Genomic DNA, 23,741 nt, shown 5'->3' with positions numbered 1-23,741 from the left:
GCTGACATACTAATTCGTAAAAGATAAGAACTACAACAATACCAATCCCTGGGTATATTTATGAGCAAATAAATAAAAAGATATGGAAGAAAGACAAGCATGACATTACCCCTTGAAGTCCAGAACACCTCTAACCTCATGAGACAGCCATTTGGTAAAGGGACCTGAGAGTTCAGTCGCCAAGAGTCATTCATAGGCCACTGAAGTAATGGAAGCTCTCTGCTGCTCGATCTAGCCAAATCGTATGGTGCGTGATATTGCTGTTCGCCAGGAGTGAATCCGTCCACCTCTCAAAACCTGTTATCGCTACTCATACGATGGTATCCGTCCATTAAGTTTTAATGTTACTTAAATATATGAAATGTACTATTATTGTTAAAGGTTAGTGATTGATGTAAAAGATAATAAAAAGATAGTACTGAATATGGGTAATTTGATTCCTTTTGTTGAAATGATTTCACCTGAAAATTTTGTCTTTAGTTTATTTACACTGACAGTTTTGTGTCGTTTAGCTTATTGTCTTAATGTTATTCAACTTTGCTCTCTTCCACTCAGCTGCCAAACCTTTTTTCATTTTGTATGGATGCATTTCTCAATCCCATGAGTTTAAATTGGTATTAACATGCTACTGTGATATGTTAACAACCTATTGTAGGAATTGCTCGAAGCATTTTTTTCAAATGAATTTTGGACCAATGTTGAGTGTAAAGAATTTAGGAGCATAAGACTACAGGGAATTGTTAAGAAAAGGCAGAAAGTATTGAAGATGGATGCCTAAGGGACACTCCAAATGTATTGGTAGTCGACCCATTGTACACGAGAGTCTAGGAGCATGACTCATTAATATGAGTAAACTATTAAACCTATATAGATTATAATTATAATAATAGGTATAGTTTCAAGTTTGATTTTTTTTCTTCTTGTTTCAGGGTCCTACGCTAAAAGTTTGCAGTTCCCTTTCCTGAGGAAGTCTGAGGATGTTGGACAAACTCACTCAAGTATGGCATTCCTATAAGTATCGATTTGTTCCATGGCTTGCCTTCAACCTTAAGGAAAGGTAAGTTGGATTTAAAGCTTGAATTTGTTTTACGTAAACTTTCTGTAATGTGCAATAACTAGTAACAAGGCACTAACACTAGGAGTAATATTTATGTCGGATAATTTAGCAGTATAACAATGCACGTAATATTATGGTATAGTAATCCCTTATAGTTTGAGCAGTTGTAGGTGTGAGATAGTACTGCATGTTTTTACACCAGCACAGAACATACCAGTAGTTTTGCTTACCTAAGTCTTGTCATCCATTAGAAAAATGCACATAATTAGTTGACACGAAGGAATCCTTAGGCCATAACTGTTAATGTATGGATGTATGTTCTCGTATTTCAAGAGTGACTTTTTGTATTCCTTCCAGTTTGTTGTTGTTACTGATTTACATTCAGTTTGATAACTATGACTACTGTGCGTACTGGTATGATTCTTTTTAGGTTGTGTGATTATGCATACAATAGCTACTTTTGCTGTGAGAAATTTGTGAAGCAATGCTGTGTGATGTGACCTAGTTGATTTGTAATGATTCCTTTGTTGAAATAATTTTCAAAAATATTGAAAAATATATTGATAAAAAAGATGAGTCATGATTTTTGTACAGAGAAATATTCTCTTCTTGCAGACACTCCATCGTTGTCCATGTACTCTTTCTGTCATTGATGGAAAATCTCTTGACTTCTGCAGAGGGCTATCCTTCACATTTTTATTTCTGAGCTTTCAAGAATTTTCTCCCAATTGTTAATACTGTGCAAATAAGTGTTGTTTAACTGTGTAAGGTGTTACAGAACAGATAAAAATGCCACCATTTCAGCAGATAACCTCTCTTAGTATTCTCTGTACGGATTGGGTTTGGCGATGGCTTTATTACTGCCTGAACCATGAAGCAGCCCCACAGAATCGTTTAAAGCAAAGGCAATATGTCGTTGAGACCTTGAATCCAAATGTTCGTCAACAGCTGCTCAACCATGTATGTAAGGCTCACATGTACCAAGTCCCATGTAGTAGCAAAGTGCTTCCTCCTTGGAGGATGTTTTAGGAGACAAGAGTACCCAGTGCCTTGATGTAACACAAACTGGTGAATATTATGTGGACGAAATTTTCCAGCTGTATCGGACCCTCACCTTTGGTCTTATTCTGAATCTCACAAAGCTGGGAATCGTTTGTAACGTCAGGGGTCGTAGTGATAGGAGACACATCCCAGATATAAACCTGACATTTTATCGTGTGTTCAATCAGATGCATCACTTACGTTGGCTGACACTGAGAGGCCTCGCCGACTTAACGATTATGGGCATCCTGGGTAACAATTGTCTGCATTTGGAGTACCTGGATATTTCACACTCATCTTATGTGACTGATGACGGCATAGCAAGGCTGATACTGAGGGACCCTGCTGTCATAAATGGCCGCACAGCAGAGCAGATCTCACGCATGGACTTGGATACGACAGAGCTGTGTAATTCTCTGAGCTATTTATGCATATCTGGCACTGCAACGAGCATGATGGGAGCCGTTATTGTTACGAAATTCTTGCCAAAGCTGAGATCACTGGGTAGCCAGATAGATTGTGGATCTATAAGTTATGTCATAGAACTTCTCCAGCCTGATGACGATATCAGAAAGTTCCAGTTTAATGAGCTGAGTGAGTTTCTCATGACAGCTGAGTGGGCATCACTGTTGAGTGAAACTTGTCCTAATGTATCTAAATTTACAACCCGTTTGAGTAGCATGTACGTCCTTCATTTACTTCATCCCCTCCAGTCACTCACTATTGAAGATGTTAGGGGTGAGCCTTGGGACATTTATGATTACCTGCAGATTAGAGGGAGCACTTTGAAGGAGCTCATTCTGACAGACAACATCAACAGTCCGCTTGATTTATCGTGGATAATGGAACTCACTCCTAATCTGGAGAAATTCCAGAGCAACATTATGATTTCAGAAGGTTATGAAATTCCTGAATGGAAGATGCTGAGAGTGGCATCTGTCACTGTCAGTTCATCAAAGGTATTGCTTTCTTTGCTAACTCACGCACTGGCCCTTAAAGAATTGAGCATTGTATTTTCCCCTCTGCCATACAGCGAAACCGCGGACTGCTTGAATGACGACCTCTTTATTTACATTGCTCTCTCAGATGGACTTAAACATCTTGAGAAACTGAAGATCAAGGAATGTTCCCTGAGCAGCAGAGGAATTGACTGCCTTCTCATCCACTGCCCTGAACTGTGGTACTTTGCTTATCTCGTATTTTGGCACAATATCTCTCACGATGATATTGAGAGGTACAAGTCAGAGGCTGCCAAAAATAACTGGAGATTGAAATTTGTAATGCGAGAGGACTGGGAATGAGATGTAATGGAAAACTGAAACTGACTTATTTTCTCATATTCTGTTAATGAAGAAAGTTCATGGAAAATATTAGTGGCAGTCTTTTATATTCCTCAGAAAAATAAAAAATGTCTGTTAGTTAGACTGCCATTGCTTCAAGTGAACCATAGTTGTTGATGGATTTGTTCAACAAATTCTTGTCACAAATAATAGTAACTTCTGCTCTGTGATTTTTGGTGCTACTTTAGATTTATAAAATGACTGTATTGTATTTTTTGTAATTAGTACAGTGTGCAGAATTTTTGATCATGTAATAAAAAGGCAGCTAGAATAATCACAGTTTTTCCATAGATTTCTGCAAGAATCAAACTGTAATTTATTTTGAAAGTGTAGGTATTAGTGTTTAGAAGAAAGTTAGATTATTATACAAGAGCCCATAACTGGTGACTTTAGGTTGAGAGGTATTGTTTAGAAATTAAAATGACTTGTTTACTGATAAAAAACTAATGTAAAACTACAAGATGACATGACTGACTGTGAGATTGATAAGCCTTGAAATGGATACGTTTCTTAGAAATTTTTACATCTTGTGGCCATCATATTTTATTAGACATGGTTATTTGAAGAATACAGTGTATTCCTCACTATTCAAATACTACTTTTAATATAGCACAGTATACTCTCAGTTATCTCTGATAATTAATAATGTAGCCCCTCTGCAGGATTTTAAAAATACAGGGCAGCAGTCCTTGGTTCTCAGTGGGGTGATGATATTGAAAGCCGCCATTAACCGAAACTCGGCCATGATAACCAGTTAATGGTGCCATAATTCTATTATCGGCACCTTATGGCACCGTTAACCAAAACTCAGCCTGTTATGGTACCATAAATCGTCAATTTTATGGCACCAGACAACTGCCATAAAACTGGATCGCCATTAACCGAGACTGCCGATAACTGGGGACTGCCTGTACAGTTAATCCTGACTCCCCCATCCAAGTTCATACTTAAAGATAATTCAATGTAAAGTCCTGCTGTGGTCTTCTGTATACAGTACATTTGGAGAACCATAATTGAGTTAGGAAATGAGACATAACAAAAATATTTAAAATGATATGAGAGGGAGAGAGAATTTTTATAACCTTATCCCCTAACTGCAACCCCTTTCATTCCTTTTACTAATACCTCCGTTCATATTCTTTCTTAGCAATTGTTTCAACATTATTTTCAGCGCTGAATGAACTCGTAAGTCCCAGCGCTTGGCCTGTGGCCTGACTTTAATATTCCAATTATATTCTTTGATCCAATGCTTCCATGCCATAAACAATAGAGAAACAGTCATTTTCAGTCTTCTCAGTTTTGCTGGTGTATTAAGTTTTATTGGTAATATCATTCCTTTGTGGTTTTCAATCTTTTTCTGTGTTAATTGTCTTTGGTAATTGTACCCTTTGCCTTTTGGTTTGATATTAATCTCTCTCTCTCTCTCTCTCTCTCTCTCTCTCTCTCTCTCTCTCTCTCTCTCTCTCTCTCTCTCTCTCTCTCTCTCTCTCTGTTGCTACCAGTTTGGCTTGACTGAATGGAGTGGCTTGCACTCTCTCTCTCTCTTATGGCTCCCCTTATTTTCTTTATACCACTTTCATTCATTCTTTTGAGCAGTAGGAAAGTGGGGAACAAAGTAAAAGAAGTAAAGTAATGTTGGTAAATCTTTGCTTTGCGGATAGATGCCATTTTTATGATAAGACTTTTACTTTTTTTTTCGTAATTGGATTGGTTACTAAGTGACAAGTTACCAGTGCTTATATTGGGCAAAGTTTAGGGAAGTTTATGTACTGATGCCATCACCAGAGTGGTTGTGGTGCTTAAAGCTACCCTGGTTACTCTGCCACTAACCAGTGTAGTAACCAGCTTGAAAAACTAATGCCTGAAGTACTTTTGCTCGTAGATTGTTTCCTGAATTAATTATCAGTTGTTTACCTATATGTAAGTAGGTAGTAAAACAAATGACCTACCTGGAAAAGGATGCTTTTAATGTCTGCTTTTAGCTGTAATTCCCCTTTTTTAACATTTTCAGTTCTGAAAAGCTGTTGTGTACTAGTTGCTTTACATGGTAACGAGACGTTATAGGCAAGGTTATGGCAGTTTCTGTTAGATACTGACATAGCAAGGTTATGATTTTTGTTTAAGACTGCTGACAAAGCATGTTTATGAGTTTCTGTTAAATACTGACATAGTAGCAGGGTTAAGTTTCTGTTAAAATTCTGTACTAACATAACAAGGTTATGTTTTTCTGTTAAATACTGATGTAGCCAGGTTATGGCAGTTTCCGTTAATGCTGACATTTCCTTTGCTATGTAATTTTTATTACTTATGCATATTATTTTAACACTAGTCTCTTGTAGAGGTGTGCCAAGGTATTTGTTTTTAAAATGAAGACTGTAAATTGAATGAAGGCATGTTTGAGAAGTTGGCAGGAGGAGACCAAAGGAAACGGATGAATAATCCTAAACACAGGCTAAAACTGGTGAAATTTCACACCTATACCACCTAATGTTTGATAGTTTGGACCACATTGCAAAAAACAGCAATTTTGTCTGCAGGTCAAAGTTTTGGGCTCTTGTGAAAGTGGAAAATTGTAATTGTTTGAAATTTGATCATTTAGTGGATATGTTTTGCTGTGTGACCATTTTTGTATTATTTACTGGAGTATTTCATTCCTGTGGTAGTGGTTTGGAGTAATTGTAAAACACACTCTTCTTGTTTAATTCATATTAGAAATGACAACCAGAATTGCTGTGATACCAAAGTAGAATTTATGACCACTTTTCTCAATTTTGTATATTTCATATAGTAGTACCTTTTCCTCAAGGAGTGTCTATAGAATTTATTCGTCTTTGAATGTATTCTAGTCAGTTTTGCTAGTCACTGATGTCACGTTTTGATTAAAATTTCTCTGTACTTTTAACTTTTATGAGGAACCTCCCATGCAGATTTACAAATGGGGCACTAAGATGACTAAGAACAAAATGGAAGAGGTAACCCAGCTCAGGCCGTGGGTGAATCATAGGCCTACCCAATAGACTCTTGTTTTCTGTGTAAGTCGGAGACAGCCGCACCTTGTGCTGGTTCGTTAGTGTAGGGAAGCACAGTTACTGGAAGATGAGCTGAAACAGGAGAATTTTAGAGGATTCAAATGATTACAGGCAGTCCCCGGTTAATAGCTGGGGTTCCATTCCCTGCCCGATGTTGCTAACCGAAAATCACCACTAACTGGAAATCAGAGATAACAGCACTAAAAAACTGCTTAACGGTGCTGTTAACTGGAGATCGGCGCAGAAAATCCAGTTAACAGTGTCCGTTAGACAAGCACCATAAAGCGGATAGTTGTTAACTGATGCTGCTGTTAACCAGGGCTGTCTGTATTTACCATGGGGATTTACTAGTTATCAGGGTGAACACAACAGCTGATGACAGCCAGACTTAGTTACTGTGATCATGTTGACTTGAAAGCTTTTATGGATTTCTAAGAAAAGTGGGTTTTTCTTTTAGAAAAATTGCTGGTTTCCAAGAAGTCAGGTGCACTGTCAAGTTTACGGAGGCTTCATTGTTTACCTACAATGAACAAACATAGTTTACTTTTCCCTAAATACCCTTGTAGGTGCAATTATCATAATACTGCTTACATAGTTACGTGAAACAAACGGTGGCAGCCAATGCTGAGTAAAGTATGCCTCCAACAAAGGAAGTCTTTCATCCACCCAGCCAGATCATTTCACTTCCAGCCAGTTTCATTGCACCATGATATGGTATGTTTTATTATATATCTTACCTCGTACTGATTGTAATTCTTCTATTCTTGTATGGATTTACTGCTGACAGTGTCCCCAATTTAGTGCACCGTAGGCAATGCTAATGGGTCTTTGCAATGTCCGTTTGATTTTCTGCTTTATTGTTCTGTACCCTTTACTTTTTGGGTGTCTTTCCATCTAGTATTCCAATTTTTGACCCTGTATATCTCCCATTTTTACCAATTTGTACAGAAAGTCTGTATTGGGCTGTATTATTATATTAATCACCATAGTTTTTAGGGGTCCTTATGAATTATGTACTACTATGTATTTATGTGATTTTGTAGTTTCTCCTATTTGTAAAGTGCTTGCTTTTGTTTGAGTGCATTGCAGCTAATGTCGCTTATATTCAACATACATTTTGACCTTGTCTGCATATTAACTGTACTTGGTGTGTGTGTGTGTGTGTGTGTGGTGTGGGGGGGGGGGGTTATGTGTTTTAGTTTTGGGGTGTTGTTATGAGGTGAAAACAGTATTGTAATTTATTTTTGCAGGGGTTTTATTTTTATTCTTGGCAGATGCAAATGCAGTTTTAATGTTACTTGTTCAGAGGAAACTTGGGAATGCTTATAAGTAATAAGTAATTTACAAAATTTTCAGGAAAAGTAAAGTAATGAAGTACCCCTGAGCTGCATATCTGCCATGGTACTAGAAAAACCTCATAGATAAATTCACCATATGCTTTGTTCATCTGGAAGTGTGTGGACCACATTCTGAGGGAAATTTGTTTATAGCTTGAAGGCTGAACAAATAAACTTGAAAATACAGTGTTCCCCCCGTATTCGCGGGGGATGCGTACCAGACCCCCCCGTGAATAGTTAGAATCCGCGAATGTCTGGAACCCCTTTAAAAGCGCTAAAAACAGCCTATTTCGTTAGTTAAAACTTGAGAAAAACCACTAAAAATGTTCATACTTGGTTTTTTTAATAGTTTTATCACAAAAAGTGCATTTTATGATGAAATTGATCACAAAAACCAGGAATTTGTGGATATTTCTCATAGAAAAATACAGCGAATGCGCGAATTTCCTGCGAATAATGCAGGGAAACGTTCCCGAGAGAAATCCGCGAATGTGTGAGTCCGCGAATCCGGAGAACGCGAATACGGGGGGTCCACTGTATAGTAAATAGAGGGGAACCTATGCCAGTTAGGATTAGAGTCTGGGTCAGTCATTCTGAGCTTGGAGAGGTCAAGTTAGAGTCATGCAGCCTGTACTCTTAATGGAGAGAGCTTGCTGTTTTGACCAGACCAACTTAGGCAACCCAAGTGGGTTATGTTCTTTGATATAGGAAAGCATAAAAGTCTTCCATACCTAGATGACACAGGGTGGAGGGTTCAGTTCGTCCAGCAGCACGAGATCGTGGCGAGACACAAGATGTCGTAGGTCAGATGAGGTGCTAACTGTGCTATTCAGGTCTTGGCTAACATTGGTAGATGTTCGGGCATGAATAGGAAAAAAGGCCTGAATTTATGATGGGCCTCAGTCTGGGGAAGTGAGTTTATTTTCTAGCCTCTGGAATGCCACATCTCTCAATTTTTAGTTTCTTTGTGATAGACACAATCTTCTCAATGCATTCCAGCTGTGACTCTTAGCACTTCAAAGTAGTTGCTGGGAATTTTTTCAAATGATTTCAGAATTACTAACAGTACAAACAAAAATAGTTTCTGTAATTTTAATCCTTGACAATACATATTTTAGAAACGAATGTTTTTTCATGTATTTTTAAGTTTTTAATTTGTATGTTCAAAGAAATATAATGTCTCAATTTGAAGATCAGTGTAGTACTGTTTTGTCTAAAATGTGTTGGTAGGTGTTAATGGGGTGAAGTTATTAATATGCAGTAGTATATGTTGCTCATAACTTTTACAAACATTCAATAACAGGACTGTTCGTAGTGTAACTGCAGACAATATGGACAAGATCATTTCAGATGACTGTCTTTTAGACCAGCTGACGTCCTTAACAGCTGCTCTCCGAGGAACTCTGTTTCATGTTGTGGTGGAAACTTCTCCAAAGCAGCGTCAGAGCGCACATCAGAAAGCTTTGAAGGTTTGTCATCCTTTTACATTCTCTTATGAATATGCAGGTATAGAAGTTGTATGGTAAAAACTGGTAGAAATGTCCAGAAAATCCTGGGAAAAGGCATGGATTATGACCTAGACTAGGTAGGAATTAAAATGAAGTGTTTAAAACAGAGGGCTGTGATGAGAATTCATTTCATGTCTAACCTTGTCAAGGGAAAATCTAACGTAGGAAAGGTTGACAGTTACGACAATGATTTCTCTCTCTACATTCTGCTGCACTTCTGGAACTGACTGAGCCAACTTGGGTCTGTTTATATGTATGACCTCTGACATTTCTTGCAAGTATAATTAAGAAAGGGTCAATAATGTACTTTGTAGTACATAAAATCAGAACGATAATGCATAATTAAAAGAAACCTTTATTCTTAAAATGAGGAATGAATATGTAAGTACTATCAGTTTTGAAAGCCAAATGTACTGGAAATGAATTATGGTAGGTTCCTTTCCCTTGATAATATTTTTCCTGTTGTTCAGGAAAATAACCCACTTAAGTCAGATTATCTGTTCTCAGTAGTAACAATAATGCACACACTATTGACATTAACAATCATTCCCCAGTTTGGTTAGCAGAAATGTTTAATGTTATTTTCCAAAATTAACACAGTCTAACAGAACAAGCGTGATAGGCTTTGAACATGGAACCAAACCTAAAGAAAATGTAATGCACATATGGTTAAGAGAGAGAGAGAGAGAGAGAACAAATACAGAGAAGGTAATAAATGGACAACAGTATAACATGTACTCCATCCATTTTTAGTTTGTGTTAAGTGTAAGAGAACAGAGATGAAGTACAGATGGGGGACTCTTTAAGTAAGACTTGGTAGCAGTTGTATCTTAAACTCAGTAAGGTGCAGGAGACAGCTAACTTTGTTTGACTAATATTCTGCCCTTCCAAACTAGCGCTGCATGATAAGTAACCCTGAAAGCGCTTGAATATTAGATAAATCAAAATAAAGCCTTCTACAACAGCATGTCTTTCAGAAATGCATTGACACGGCCTTGGAATTTGTTATTAGCCTCTTGTGATTTCACATTCTTCACTTTTGACTTTCATAAATTACATTTTACAATTTACCAATTTTCAACTCTTTGAGTCAGCCTAGAGAAATTATAAAAATTTCACACATTCATCTGGTCAAACTCCAATACATACAGTGGTAGATTTACTGAAATAGGTATTTTTACACTTTAGGTAAAATAATGATGAATTGTTATACTTTGTTATTTCACAGATAATGGAAGAAGTCATGGGATTCCATGTGATCCGTGCTCCAAGCGTTGTTGGAGGTACTGGTGTGATAGTAGTGGGGCCAAATGATATTCAGGATTCCATGAGCACTGTTGTGAAAAAGGGACAAGTTGTTGGGCTATATCCAGGAGTTATCTATCTTCCAGTACAACCTATTTTCTTCCAGAGCATCGGTAATCCTTTCATCTTTCGCTGTGCTGATGGTATCTTGATAGATGGTCATGATAAGAGGATTTCAAAGTCACTTTTCAGGTTAGTTTTATGAGCAAATTTTGTTTTAGGTAATATAGCAGAGAATTCATTTTGTTTATTTATTTTGACTATGATGTATATTTATTTGAAGAAGACTTTAGTATATATTTTTACTTGCATAGAGATTGGTGGTTAATTAAAGCTACAGGATCTAACAGGTCATTACCTATTATGTACCAGATCTCTGTTGCTTGTAGGAAAAAATCATAGGAAGTTTGTTTGCATGGATTAAAGATAGACAGCACTCAGTTAGCTACCATCTTTAGTTATAAAATAAGTGGTTTGTAAATTTTTATAGTATTATGTTGGAATTGTCATGAAAGATTTTATTTTGTCATCTTTTAGATGTTTTCCTTTGTTTTCAGTTGGTCATATTTCTCCCTTGTGATATGAATATTTTACTAAGTGAAAATCTTTTGTTGAGGTACTATTCTGTCATTGATTCACATACTACTACGTATTCAGTCTCACCTCGATCTCACTCTCTTAGGTCCTGTGTTAACCGTGACCGGGTTGGAAGCTTTCCAATTGCCGACACTTCTTGGCTGACAGAATATCCTTTGAATCCTCTTAACGTCGGCCAATACGTTAATAATCAAAGTAAAGGTAAGTTTTGTATCTCGACTTTTTGTGCAAATTTCCATCTCACCAAGTTGTCTTCTTTGTCTTATTCTGTGAACATCTTAGACTTCATCAGGTTATGAATCCTGCTACTTCTCTCTGGTTGCCTTCTTCCATTCTCATCACAGGCCCAAACTACCTGTCTTTATCAATTTTAAAGTTGCTGGACTTCATAGCATCTTAAACATTTTCACATTAGTGAATTAATTTTTAGGATCTGATGTGAAATGTTTCATTGTATGTGTGAACTGTCATCAGATCCCTGTAGAGGGGTAGTGCCGGCATTGCACCTCAGGCAGTACACTGTAGGATTACTAAGGTTCTTTGCAGCATCCCTTGAGCCCCTAACTGCAACCCCTTTCATTCCTTTTACTGTACCTCCATTCATCTTCTCTTTCTTCTATCTTATTCTCCACCCTCTCTTTAATTAGTTGTTTCATAGTGCAACTGTGAGGTCTTCCTCCTGTTCACCTTTCAAACCTCTTTCTTTACTCTCAATTCCCTTCCAGCACTGAGTGACCTGGGTCCTAAATTTTATATTCCAATTCTGGCTGCCATCAGATCTAAGTATTCATGTGTCCTTCTTTACATGAGATCTTACCGCTCTTCATCGTGCTACTTCCTTTCTGATCAGTGTGTTGTTTAGGACACCACCACATCTCTCATCAGCTCATTTGTAATATGCTCTTTCCTATGTTCTACTGCCAATTTCAATTACTATTGATGTTTGGGAACAGCTTGGTATCTTTAGGTAACTTTCAGTTGCTTACCTTTCCCTTGTATAAATGAAAAGTTGATTTGGTCATATACGTAATGGAATGGAATATAAAATTTAGGCCTAAGGCCAAGTGCTGGGACCTACGTGAAAGGGAAATTGAGAGTGAAATGTTTTTAAAGGTTTAATGGGAGTAAAACGTTTTGCAGTTACGCTATGTGAAAATTGTTAGGAGAGGGTGGAAAGTAAGATGGAAGAAAGAGAATTGAATGAGGTATGGTAAAATGAAAATGAATGAAAGGGGTTGCAACTAGGGGACAAAAGGGATGCTGCGAAGAACCTTATTTAAAGCCTACAATCACTGCATTAGGTGCACCGACACTATTACCGTCTTACGGGGATCGGACATGTAACATATAACAATGGCAGTTCCTTCATGTGGAAGCTATTCCCAAATTAATGATCAAGTCTTGTACCTCAGCAAGATTTATTAGTCAGGTATGAAGGAAGCACAATTTATTAGTCGGTATGAAGTAAATTTTTTTTTATTATACTGTAATGATATGCAGTTCTGCTGTGTTCTTCAACCTTTTATAATTTGCAAGTTTGTTTACTTTAGTAATTAGTTTACCAGTTCAGAAATCACTATTCCAGGTTACCCAAGTAATGTGGCTTACCAAGAGTTGACCATAGACGGAAGACACATCCACCTGCAGGAACGATGCTTTATCCCCAAACTTGTGGTATTCTCCCCCAGCCCCCCAAGGAATCCAGAGTGTGACATTCCACTACGTGTTGTCGCTTTGATTGCTACCAGAGATATCAAGTGTGGGGAAGAGCTCTTTTCAGATTATTTCACTATAATTAAGTAGCGTTATTATCCAAAATTAAGCGGCTGGAAGGAAACCAATCTCATAAGAAAATATGAAACAAGAAGGCAGTGCCAAACTATGCTACGCTGTTTATTATAATTCTCAAGAAACAGTGTTTCAAATGTCTCTAGGTTTTCATCAGTTGCTTCCCTGGATAGAAAAGTATGTATCATTAGAGAATTGAGAAATGACTCGCATTCTTTTCTTGAAGTGCCCTGGTGCTTAGTGAGGTATATACTTCAGCATGATTAGATAAATAATGTAATAGTATTGTATTTAACTTGTTCTTTCAGCAAGTTTAGCTGCCTCTGCTATGGTCCATATTTGACACATTCATAATTAGCAGGTAATTTTTCAAGTGTTCTGCTTAGTCTTTCAAGTGCTGGTAAGCACTTGTAGGCAGTATATTGTTCAGTTTAGAATTTGAACAGGAATTTACAAGTGAAATGTATTGGGATATGTAATTTGCAGATGGCAGACACAGATGACCTGGGCACTGGATCTATTTGGTTACTCAGTACAATGCTCATTTTCAATTGGAAAATTCTGTTATGTTCTAGTCTTGGGCATCTCACATGAGGCAAGTATGGTTTTTACATTGAAAATATATTTCTTAAATGGTTGGAAATCCCTTCATTAATATTTTCTAGAAGCTATAGATGTTACATAGAAATACAAAGTTTTTCCAAGACAAAACAAAAACTCCAGGCATTGGAATTTGTCACATTTACCAGTTACGTTAAAAGTTCATATGCTCTATTGGATGAATCACGTAAAAGATAGTAAATTAATTTTTGCTCTGTACGTAGAGAACAAAAATTAAAGTTCCGTAGTATAACACTGATTGGTTGAGTAATTTAATGTTCCCTGCTGTTGTGACAATTTCATCAAATGTTTTAAAACTGTATTAAAATTAAGTTTTCTCCATACCAGGGTTAGAGGTCTGATGAGCCCTCTTCAATTTTCTCTAGTCAATGTTTTCACCTTCACCATTTTTCCAGGCTTTCACGAGTCAGCAAATTCTACTATTTCTCCGAGTATCTGAATAACTGCTCCTCACCCCTTTGCAACCCTTGACCAAATCTATTTTCAAGCCTCTTAACACCAAAACTCTCACCTACTGACTTATTTGTAAAATGGCCTAGACACTGGATATTGTACTGTCTGTATGGTGTTTTTACGTTGCATGGAACCAGTGGTTATTCAGAAACGGGGCCAACGGCTTTACGTGACTTCCGAACCACGTCAATAGTGAACTTCCATCACCAGAAATATACATCTCTAACACCTCAATGGAATGCCTGAGAATCGAACTCGCGTCCACCGAGGTGGCAGGTCAAGACCATACCGATCACGCCACTGAGGCGCTCGATATTGTAGTCACACCTTTTCTGAATCTTTTACTGTAAATGCCCAAGGCTGGGCTGGTACTTATATGATATTTTGACTAATATTTAATTTCAAATATTTATTTAAAATTAGATTTTTATCACATAATGGATCATACGGTTCAGTAAATTTTAGATATATTTATTCAAGTAACAGAAATTTAAACTAACTAGTGATGATACATTTTGTAAAAACCATTAACATTATAAAATATTATATATCCTTTGAATAACCATTTTCATGAAGAACATCTACAACTCTTTCGGCTAATTCCCTCACAGAAGCATTAGAAGCCGGTAAATTTTACCAATTTCAGAGGACGTCATTCGACGCCTTCTCTGACAAGCATGCGGCAGTAGCGTTTACCTGCAATATGAATGAAAATACACATCATTCTTAAAATATTACCATGACAAAATACAGTGCATACTTAGCGCTTATGAAATGAGAGATTTTTCACAGACACTTTGGGTAATAGTAAGTGATGGTGTCAACTAGGCTCCTGTGAGCACCAGAAGAGTTGGAAGGCTCCCAACCTACATGAAAATGATGAAAAAGGAGGCTAGAGATGAATGGAAATTTCCAGATAAAGTTCAAGACAGAAATGAGAGGTGGAATTCCAGAGGCCCTAGTTATGCACAGGATTCGAGCCAATGATAACTGTACATCCCTTTAGTAAGTCCACCACTGAGATGCATCACTTTAAGGATTGTTAAAATGAAAACTGAAAATCAGAGCATGGTAAAATTACAAAAGTTAGATGACTGGATTCGAAGAGAACAAAAAAGATAAGCTGTGAAGTACAGGAAGCAATGCAACTGAGGTTAAGGGGTATTGCTAAGAACCTTCCGTACCCATTACAAAATATAAGAGTTAATATTCCGAAGAGCAAAGGTAAAGACCAACTTCCGATGTGAGTGGCTAAATTCTTCCTTTACCTATTACTATACCTGACACATAGTAGTATTCTAGAACCCCAGTTGTGTTTAGTCTTTACTAGATAATGATGCCTGAAAAAAAAAGTACTTTTCATAAAACTACCTGTACTATCTACAAAGTTAATGGAATCTCATGAAATGGGTGTTGGATATTTTATTCTACCATCATAAGAAATATTACCTTTTTAAATAAGAGTTTCCTAGGGTCTTAACATTTTGGACAAGACAGCCTGAAAGTCGTTCTCCCTTTGATGGTAATTATACCATCACTGGAATGTATTCTGTTTGGTCATCTTTCCACACATTCTACTTCAGCATAGAAATTCCCTTAGTTCCTGTACCACATAAACTAGTGTGCGTTATTCACTTAAAGACCATTAGGATTCATGTGTTCTGTTGAGGTGCCAAAAATTATCAACAGGCCAGAACCATAGTCTCTCATTTTTTTATTGCTAAACCCTACAAATCTGCCTGACAGTATTACTGATGACAATGGCTAGAGTTTAAAAGCTGTTATAAGGCCTTAATGTTATTGTTTATGCATAAATATAATTGTTGGTTGATTAACCTGTAAGTGTTTGGTTGATTAACCTGTAAGTGTAAGCTTTCTTTGCATTAATAGCAATAAGGTTTGGTACATCTTGAATGCATTTTATTTTGAATGACGACAGAAGAAATAGAAAAGCTGTGGTACAGAAATTATCCATTTATTTTCAAGGATCTTTAGTGACCTGAACTTTGAAATTCCTCCAAAACATGTTTGAAATAACATGAGCACCCAATTGTCAGTAGAAGAGCTTCACTGTATTCTCACTGCAGAAACTGATCTAGCTGATGGTTGAAAATATAGGAAAAACTTTAAGGAATGTGACACATGAAATGTTACAAACATTCTGGGTTACAAAAATAATTTTCAACTGATAACTAAAGAACAAATATCTTATGAGATTTTTCTTACTGTTTTTCGTAGTCACATGATGCAATGCCCACACTGCCCAGAGTTGAACCTGGTGCATGTTCAGGGCTGTCAGTAGAGGGATGAAAGGCTGGAATGATCGGTATGCAACCATTTCCTCCTTGGGTTCCTCCCAACTTATGACGACCTTGCCCTTGAAAAAGAGGAGACATTTCATGCCTGATCAGACCATATGTATACTGTGTCAGATATAATTTGAAATGACTAAATGTGATGCAGTTATTATTATTAATAGGTGTTAGTTTTTCCAGACCTCTGAGTAATGTGATGCAGTAAGCACGGTTATATGATTGAAGTGCAATTTATCATTGCACACAGCTTACCTCTCTTTAGAATATAAGCAAGCGATGCAGAGGTAGAAAATTTCAAAATTACCTTAAAGTTAGTATATCTCCCCTTGCGTTGTCACCCAGTTATAAAGTATAAGTGGGACATGTTTTACCAAAGGGTCAATCATTCACAAATATGTCACTCACGAAACTTTTACTTACAAGTTCTTCCAGCAAGTCTTCTTTCGATATATTTGATCGCTTCCAAGACTCTTGACTAGCACAAACAAGGTGAGCTACTATACCAGCGGCAAAGTAGCTGACGTCCACGTTAGGGGACCATAGCAGGGACCTGGAAGGCAAGGAGAATATAAAGTGCAATTCACCTTTCATTTAAAGCAGACTAAGCACTGAGAATATTGTACTTGTGGCTCATTCAAAACACTACAAGCATCCTAGTAAAATAGTTTAATCCAAACGTTAATTCATCCTTCTAAATTCATAGGTCTAGCCTGCAGTACAGTAATACCTTGGGTTACGAATTTAATCCGTTCCAGAACCTGCTTCGTAACCTAAAAAATTCGTAACCTAAATGGATTTTCCCATAAGAATGTTATAAAAAGCAAATAATGCGTTCCACCCGACCATGAATGACCATTTCAATTCATATTTTTCCATTTATTTTTGTTCACTAAGGTTTGAAAATTCGTGTAGGAATTACATAAAATTATAAAATTGAAGAATGAAATTAAATATAAACACTAGATTTAATATGCATGCACAGTAAAACCTGAACTTTACCTTTGGCGAGTGTGGCTGCTGGCTTGACGGAGACGGGAGGAGGGGAAGGGTGAGGAGGAGAGGGTTAGGGCTTGGGGGGGAAATCTCCCTCCGTGAACACTTCTGGAAGACTTTCTGGTTCTTTCTCTAGAGAGCACCGTTCACTACAATCACTAATTTTACGCTTACGCGACACTGTGTCGTCTTTCACAATTTTGAAAAAATATTTTTCTATGGAGGCTTGCTTTTGCCTGTTCTTTAAAATTTTATAGAAATGACCCACCCACCCCATATCGATAAACAAATTTGTTGCACGCCCTGACGCAGCCTTATTCGGGTGATTTTTCTCGATAAAACTTTTAACAATTTCCCAGTGTTTCAAAAAATCCTTGATCTCGCTCGAAGGAAGCGACTGTGCAGCGTCTTCCCCCTCCTCCTCAGATGAGATCTCCTCCGTTACCTGTCTCTGTTGCTCCTTGTGTAGCTCCAACAGCTCGTCGGTCGTCAGCTGCTGCCCATGCTCAGTCAGGAGGTCCTCGATGTCGTCCGTGTCAACCTCCAGCCCTAGGACATGCCCAAGGATACAATCTCGTCTTCAACTGCCCCCTTCTCGACGGTTTCGAACCCCTCAAAATCTCGTTCAGCAACGCAGTCGGGCCACAGTTTCTTCCATGCAGAATTGAGGGCTTCTCCTGGTGATTCCCTGCCAGGCTTTTGTCAATCAGAATTGAGGCAGTTGTAAACAGAGTAGTGATCCTTCCCAAAACTCTCTGAGGGTAAGGTTGGTGCCTTCCGTCATCTCAAAGCAGCGCTGGAACATAGCCTTCGTATACAATTTCTTGAAATTGGCGATAACTTGTGCGGTCCATGGGCTGGAGTATTGGAGTGGTGTTGGCGGGCAAGAACTTGACTTTAATGAACTTGAATTCGTCCAGTAAGTCCTCTTCAACGGATGGAGGATGGGCAGGAGCATTGTCCATCACAAGTAAGGCTTTGAGTGGGAGGTCCTTCTCCCGGAGATACTTCTTCACCTCGGGACCAAAAACCTCGTTCATCCACTCGACGAACAAGATCCTTGTCACCCAAGCCTTTGTATTAGATCGCCACATAACATGCAACAGCTTCTTCTGCACGTTGTTTTTCTTAAAGGCGCGTGGATTTTCCGAGTGATACACGAGGAGAGGCTTAACCTTGCAATCCCCGCTTGCATTAGCACAAAACAGTAGGGTTAGACGGTCCTTTCATGGGCTTGTGACCGGGAAGTGCCTTCTCTTCTGCCGTAATGAACGTCCTCCTGGGCATCTTCTTCCAGAATAACCCTGTCTCGTCGCAATTGAAGACTTGTTGGGGGAGGTATTTCTCGGAATCCACGAGCCTTTTAAACTCTTTTACGTAAGCCTCTGCTGCCTTCGTATCTGAGCTTGCAGCCTCACCATGGCGAACAAACACTGTAGAGGATGCCAGTCCTTCTCTTAAAATTCTCGAACCAGCCACGGCTCGCCTTAAAACTGTCTTTTTCACTGTCTGCTGATGTGCCTGGCTCATTTTTACTCAAATCTTCGTAGATCTTACGAGCCTTTTCGCAAATGATGCTCTCACTTATGGAATCTCCTGCCAGCTGCTTCTCGTTTATCCAAAACATGAGCAAATTTTCTACATCATCGAGAATATAAGGCCGTTGTTTCGTCAATACTGTGACACCTTTTGATGCTTTACTGGCTTTAATTTCTTCTTTTTTCTTCAAAATAGTGCAGATCGTTGATTGCGACCGCTTGAAGAATGCTGCAATGTCTTTCACGCGCTCGCCTTTATCATGCATTTGGATAATTTCCTTCTTCATTTCGACTGTAATCATCTCCTTCTTTCTTATGCTTTCCTTCTTGCTGCTTGCCTTCGTCATCTTGGGAGCCATTGTCCTTTAGTATTTGGGTAATAGTAATATAAGCACTATCACGGAAACACAACACGTGCGCAAATCACTAAACAAATTTGAGAGCGTATCACGGACAGATGCGTTCAATCTTAACACCAGCGAGATAGTGAAAGAGTTATGGTTTAAAACGGGTCAAGGGATGCGTGGGAGGAAGTCACGTGACCTCGTTAAGTTTTGGCCGAAAAAAATGCGTTCGCCAGCGAGATAGTGAAAGAGTTATGGTTTAAAAACGGGTCAGGGATGCGTGGGAGGAAGTCACGTGACCCTCGTTAAGTTTTGGCCGAAAAAAAAGAAAAAAAATGCGTTCGTAGATCCCACGCTCATCCGATGTCCGATGTAAACAAAGCAGGCGGCCTCAAATGATAGAAATTCGCGCATTTCGTTATTCCAAAGTGAAATCGTATTCCAGAATGAGGGCGTCACTTCGTAAGTTAAAAAATTCGTATACTAATCGGTTCGTAACCCAAAGTATTACTGTATTTACTTCTTTGAGGTAGAAATTATTACACAGTAAAATTAAAGAACATGGCCAGCTAGGTGGGAACACCTAAATGGAAGAGAAAAGTACTAAATAATGCAGAAAGGTAGGAATTTGCATCCTGAAGTATGCAACAAAGAAAATTTAAGTCTACTGTGCAAGGCACAGTTCAAAGTGTAACTCCTATAAAGCTACAATTTACTGTGTTCAATTATTACTCACTTCAACTGAGCTACGAAACCCTCATTAATGAGCGCACTTCTCAGAGGGGCAACTTCTGCTATGTTATTGAGTAGGCCCAAAACTTTTGTCTCCACAGCTGCATCTTTGCAAAACACAGTGAGAAGTTGCAAAAATAATTTGAGTCCTTCCTCCTTCAAGAACACCTGGCAAGTGGCTGGAGATTCATCTGCAAAGCAAAGGAAAAAGTTAAAGCCCTACAGTCAAGAACTGCATTCGGATTTGCCAGTACAAATGACAGGTATGTTCTACAAACACCCTGGACTATACACATTCGTTGGTACAAACTACACAAAAATATTTTCTATATAAATCAAATAACTATCAGATATATTTACTTGAAAAAATCACCTGACCAAAGACAGTCATTTACAATTTTAAAAAGTACTTTTCTGGGGGATGTTGGAGGACTTCAGTTATCTCCTGTTGAATTTCAAATGAAATTGTAAATATTTTAGTCTTTAAAATATTAGTCTCAGTGATGTGACACTTCAAAGTCAGTCTTTTATCTTTTATACTGTGTTGTGGGGGGGTGGGGGGGGGGGGGGGGGGGGGGGGTTCTCAGGTCTACTCAATACAATAGAGAAAACAGGGCGATGAGTCCAGGAAGTTTGGGAATTGCTCACATATAAGTTCCATAATATACTGCAATCATTATTTTTATTAATTCATCCCTTTTTACTGTACCTCCTTTCATATTCTCTCTTCCATCTTACTTTCCACCCTCTCCTAAACTGATTTATTGTGCAACTGCAATGTTTTCCCCCTGTTAACCTTTCAAACACTTAACTATCAGTTTCTGTTCTAGCGCTGAATGACCTCACAGATGAGACCACAGGATCATATTTTGGGATTCTAGTAAGGATGGACCAAAAGAATTGGTTTTTACAAGGGGGGGGCGACAAAAGAAGCATTAGATGTGGGATGAAAGAGAGTTACAAGCTAAAGAAGCTGGACAGCTAGGTGGGAAGGGACCCAATGTGATAAACAAAAGAAAAATATAAGCCACAGAGAACAATTTGGGGTCACAGATAAGGTGACCGAAAACCTTAAATTCCATCTACTGCGTTGTGCAAGCACCCTGCAAACGAGCGTCCTTCTGATGGGGTCAAGGTTATTTAAAGGGTAATACTTAAAGAGAAAGAATGGCACAGAGAGAGCAGCTTTCTCAGAAGTCAACTCACCTGTTAAATTCCACAGGGCAGACAGAGTAAATTTCAGAGTGATGTCCACAACGCCTTCCTCCATCCTCTTCTTGACTAAGCTTAACAGTTTCTTCATGTACATGCTCTGAGTAAAGTTAAATAATTGTAAATCATAATGAACAGCTAAAACATAACTACATTCCAGAACATTTTCTTGGAGAAGTCGGCAAGCTCACTTGGAATTGTGAATAGTACACAAAACATTTACCAACACCATAAATGTTAGGGGTATAAACTAAGCATAATCAAAGAAAAATGAACCTATCCCACTTTCAAATATACTATTAATGTTGCAGGTCATTTTCATTACAATTATTGATAATAATAAGTATGATGAAAAAATTTATACTGTGTAACTATGAAGAATTGTTTCTTACTTTTTATATCAGGATAAAGAGTTAGTAAAGCAACTATGGGTTTGTTGTCTAAATATGCCAAAAGTTCTACAATGTTATTTTCCGAAAATGTATAGCTTCCATTACAAACCTGAGCAGGCTTCTGAAAGTTCTCAGTAAAATACATCAAAGTTTTACAAGGACTTCAGAAAGGGTCAAAGTCAACAAACATTCTGTAAACAACATATGATGACTGTTTGGTAATAATTTTGATACATTTAGACAGCAAAGCCACTACTAAACTATTTTACTCAGTCCCCGGTTATCGGCGATCAGGTTTTATGGGGCTTGTCTAGTGTAATAAAATCGCCAATTTATGGCATCATGACAGGCCGAGTTCCAGTTATCGGCACCATAAGGCGCCAATAATAGAGTTATGGCGCCATAACATACTTAACAGAGGTGCCATAAGGGTGCTTATGGCACCGATAACTGGTTATTTGCGCCATTATGGCCCCATAAATCACAAGAACCCCCCGCTGATAACCGGGGACTGCCTGTATTAACTTATATTCAAATATACTTTATGACAAAACTGAATACCAATGCGAAAAACTTTATGTAAAAAAAAGTTGACTTCAGTGTACCTCTGAGCAAGGCACTAGAGCACAAGTGCCAAGACTTTGGAAGGGCATGGTACAGTGACTATGACAGCCTGAGATCTGACAACACTGCTATGTGGTCAGCATCCAGCCCCAGGCAACTAAACAAGGTACTACTTAAGATAACACAGCATCTACAAATAGCAACAAGAATATTCAGATTATCCTGTCAATTAAGGGGCAGGGTCAAAGACAAGAGAGCTGATAGAAAAGTGGATAGACTTCGACCCAACCCAACGAAAGTAATAAACAAAGGGAAGGCACAAGATGAAACAGCTGGAGAAGTCTTTACAAAATACTGCAAACGCAACTAGATATTAAACTGAGAGGATAGTTGAAAGAAAGGGATTTTGAATGCCCCGACAATAAAAGTTAAAAAAATAATTTTTAATAACCACACTACTGGTCTACTGTCAAAAGACACACATCATATGTCACTTGGCATTTCAGAGTTAAAAATATTTAAAAGTAATAAGATACTGTACACAGACAATATAAGCAACTTACCCTGGCTCCCAGGAGTGCAGTTTGTGTCGTCGAAATTTTAGCTGCAAGAATAGAACATATCGCAACGGCCATTCTGTCGACTGATGGGTCGTTGAAGGCGAGAAGGCAGTCTAACACCAACTTGGCGCACCAATATTTGTCAAACGATACTTCGTGTAAAATACGATCACAGCATAAGTAAGAAGTCCATTCTTCTGTAACTGTGAGAAAAAATATAACAATGTAATTTATGGGCTTAAAATCATACTACCTACTTCTTACTTTCCAAAAAAACATAAATTTTGCTTGGTACATGAATAATGAGAATGCTTAATGATGGATTTACAGAATACCACAACAAGCAGACCACAGATCATTTTGTACCCTGTGATACAAGAATAAATTTCATGCAAAAAATTATGTTTGAAGACAAAGTATATTGCCAAAGCACTGTTTAACATTATTATTGCATAAAAGCTTTCATATATTGACTGAAACACCTAAATCTTAACATACTTGGGCGTGGGATGGGAAATTACTCATCGCTGTCAGTGTTGTGTGAACGACATCTCTGAGTATATGAGGATGAATCTGTTCCCCTAGGGACGATTTAGTGAGGTTATACAGACACGCTGTGCCAGCTAGCTGTATCGCACTCTGCTTGCTGTTCATGTTCATCACAGGTAGTATAAGCTGTAAAAATAAGATCAGCTTTAGTCAGACAGTTTTATTAATATTAGCATTACAGTGAACCTAGTATTCGTGGACTCATGCATTTGTGGATTTCTCTCTGGAACATATAACCCCTTTTATTCATTGAAAATTTGCCAATTCATGGTATTTTTCTTTAAGTAATTTCAACAAATTCCTTTTTTTATATCAATTTCAGCATAAAATGCTCTTTTTGTCAAAAACCTATTAAAAAAACCAGGTATAAACATTTTTTTTAGGTTTTTTTCTTGAGTTTTATCTAATAAAATAGAGTTTTAAGCATTTTTATGGGGGTTATCAAACTATTCATGGGTTCAAGCTA

At 37.9% G+C, this 23,741-nt stretch overlaps 2 protein-coding genes and 1 pseudogene across 2 annotated transcripts; 2 read left to right on the top strand and 1 right to left on the bottom strand.

Annotated features, from left to right (window-relative positions):
* LOC135199323 (protein zyg-11 homolog B-like) overlaps positions 1 to 23,741 on the top strand; it is a 49,485-nt pseudogene that overhangs the window by 18,719 nt on the left and 7,025 nt on the right.
* Positions 930 to 13,017, top strand: LOC135198929 (SET domain-containing protein 9-like). Its single transcript, XM_064226849.1, has 5 exons — positions 930 to 1,057; positions 9,108 to 9,273; positions 10,541 to 10,809; positions 11,300 to 11,415; positions 12,800 to 13,017. The coding sequence occupies exons 1-5, from the start codon at positions 978 to 980 to the stop codon at positions 13,015 to 13,017; spliced, it is 849 nt and encodes a 282-aa protein (XP_064082919.1). The 5' UTR covers positions 930 to 977.
* On the bottom strand, positions 14,729 to 23,436 carry LOC135198928 (protein zyg-11 homolog). The gene is made up of 7 exons (XM_064226848.1): positions 23,225 to 23,436; positions 22,730 to 22,929; positions 21,205 to 21,310; positions 20,003 to 20,189; positions 16,812 to 16,941; positions 16,303 to 16,453; positions 14,729 to 14,772 (listed from the first exon to the last, which is right to left on the bottom strand). The coding sequence occupies exons 2-7, from the start codon at positions 22,799 to 22,801 to the stop codon at positions 14,729 to 14,731; spliced, it is 690 nt and encodes a 229-aa protein (XP_064082918.1). The 5' UTR covers positions 22,802 to 22,929; positions 23,225 to 23,436.

Source organism: Macrobrachium nipponense, chromosome 25, assembly GCF_015104395.2.
Source record: "Macrobrachium nipponense isolate FS-2020 chromosome 25, ASM1510439v2, whole genome shotgun sequence".
Lineage (NCBI taxonomy): Eukaryota > Metazoa > Arthropoda > Malacostraca > Decapoda > Palaemonidae > Macrobrachium > Macrobrachium nipponense.
Note: the sequence above shows the minus strand (reverse complement) of the source record. Positions and strands in the feature narration are given on the sequence as shown.

Coding starts and splice junctions, on each gene's coding strand:
- LOC135198928 (XM_064226848.1), bottom strand. CDS start 22,801: ATGGCCGTTGCGATATGTTCTATTCTTGCAGCTAAAATTTCGACGACA. Junction 21,311..22,729: donor CTGCACTCCTGGGAGCCAGG/GTAAGTTGCTTA, acceptor AACTTTACTCAG/AGCATGTACATGAAGAAACT. Junction 16,454..16,811: donor AAGACTTGCTGGAAGAACTT/GTAAGTAAAAGT, acceptor CTCTTTTTCAAG/GGCAAGGTCGTCATAAGTTG.
- LOC135198929 (XM_064226849.1), top strand. CDS start 978: ATGTTGGACAAACTCACTCAAGTATGGCATTCCTATAAGTATCGATTT. Junction 9,274..10,540: donor CACATCAGAAAGCTTTGAAG/GTTTGTCATCCT, acceptor GTTATTTCACAG/ATAATGGAAGAAGTCATGGG. Junction 11,416..12,799: donor CGTTAATAATCAAAGTAAAG/GTAAGTTTTGTA, acceptor TCACTATTCCAG/GTTACCCAAGTAATGTGGCT.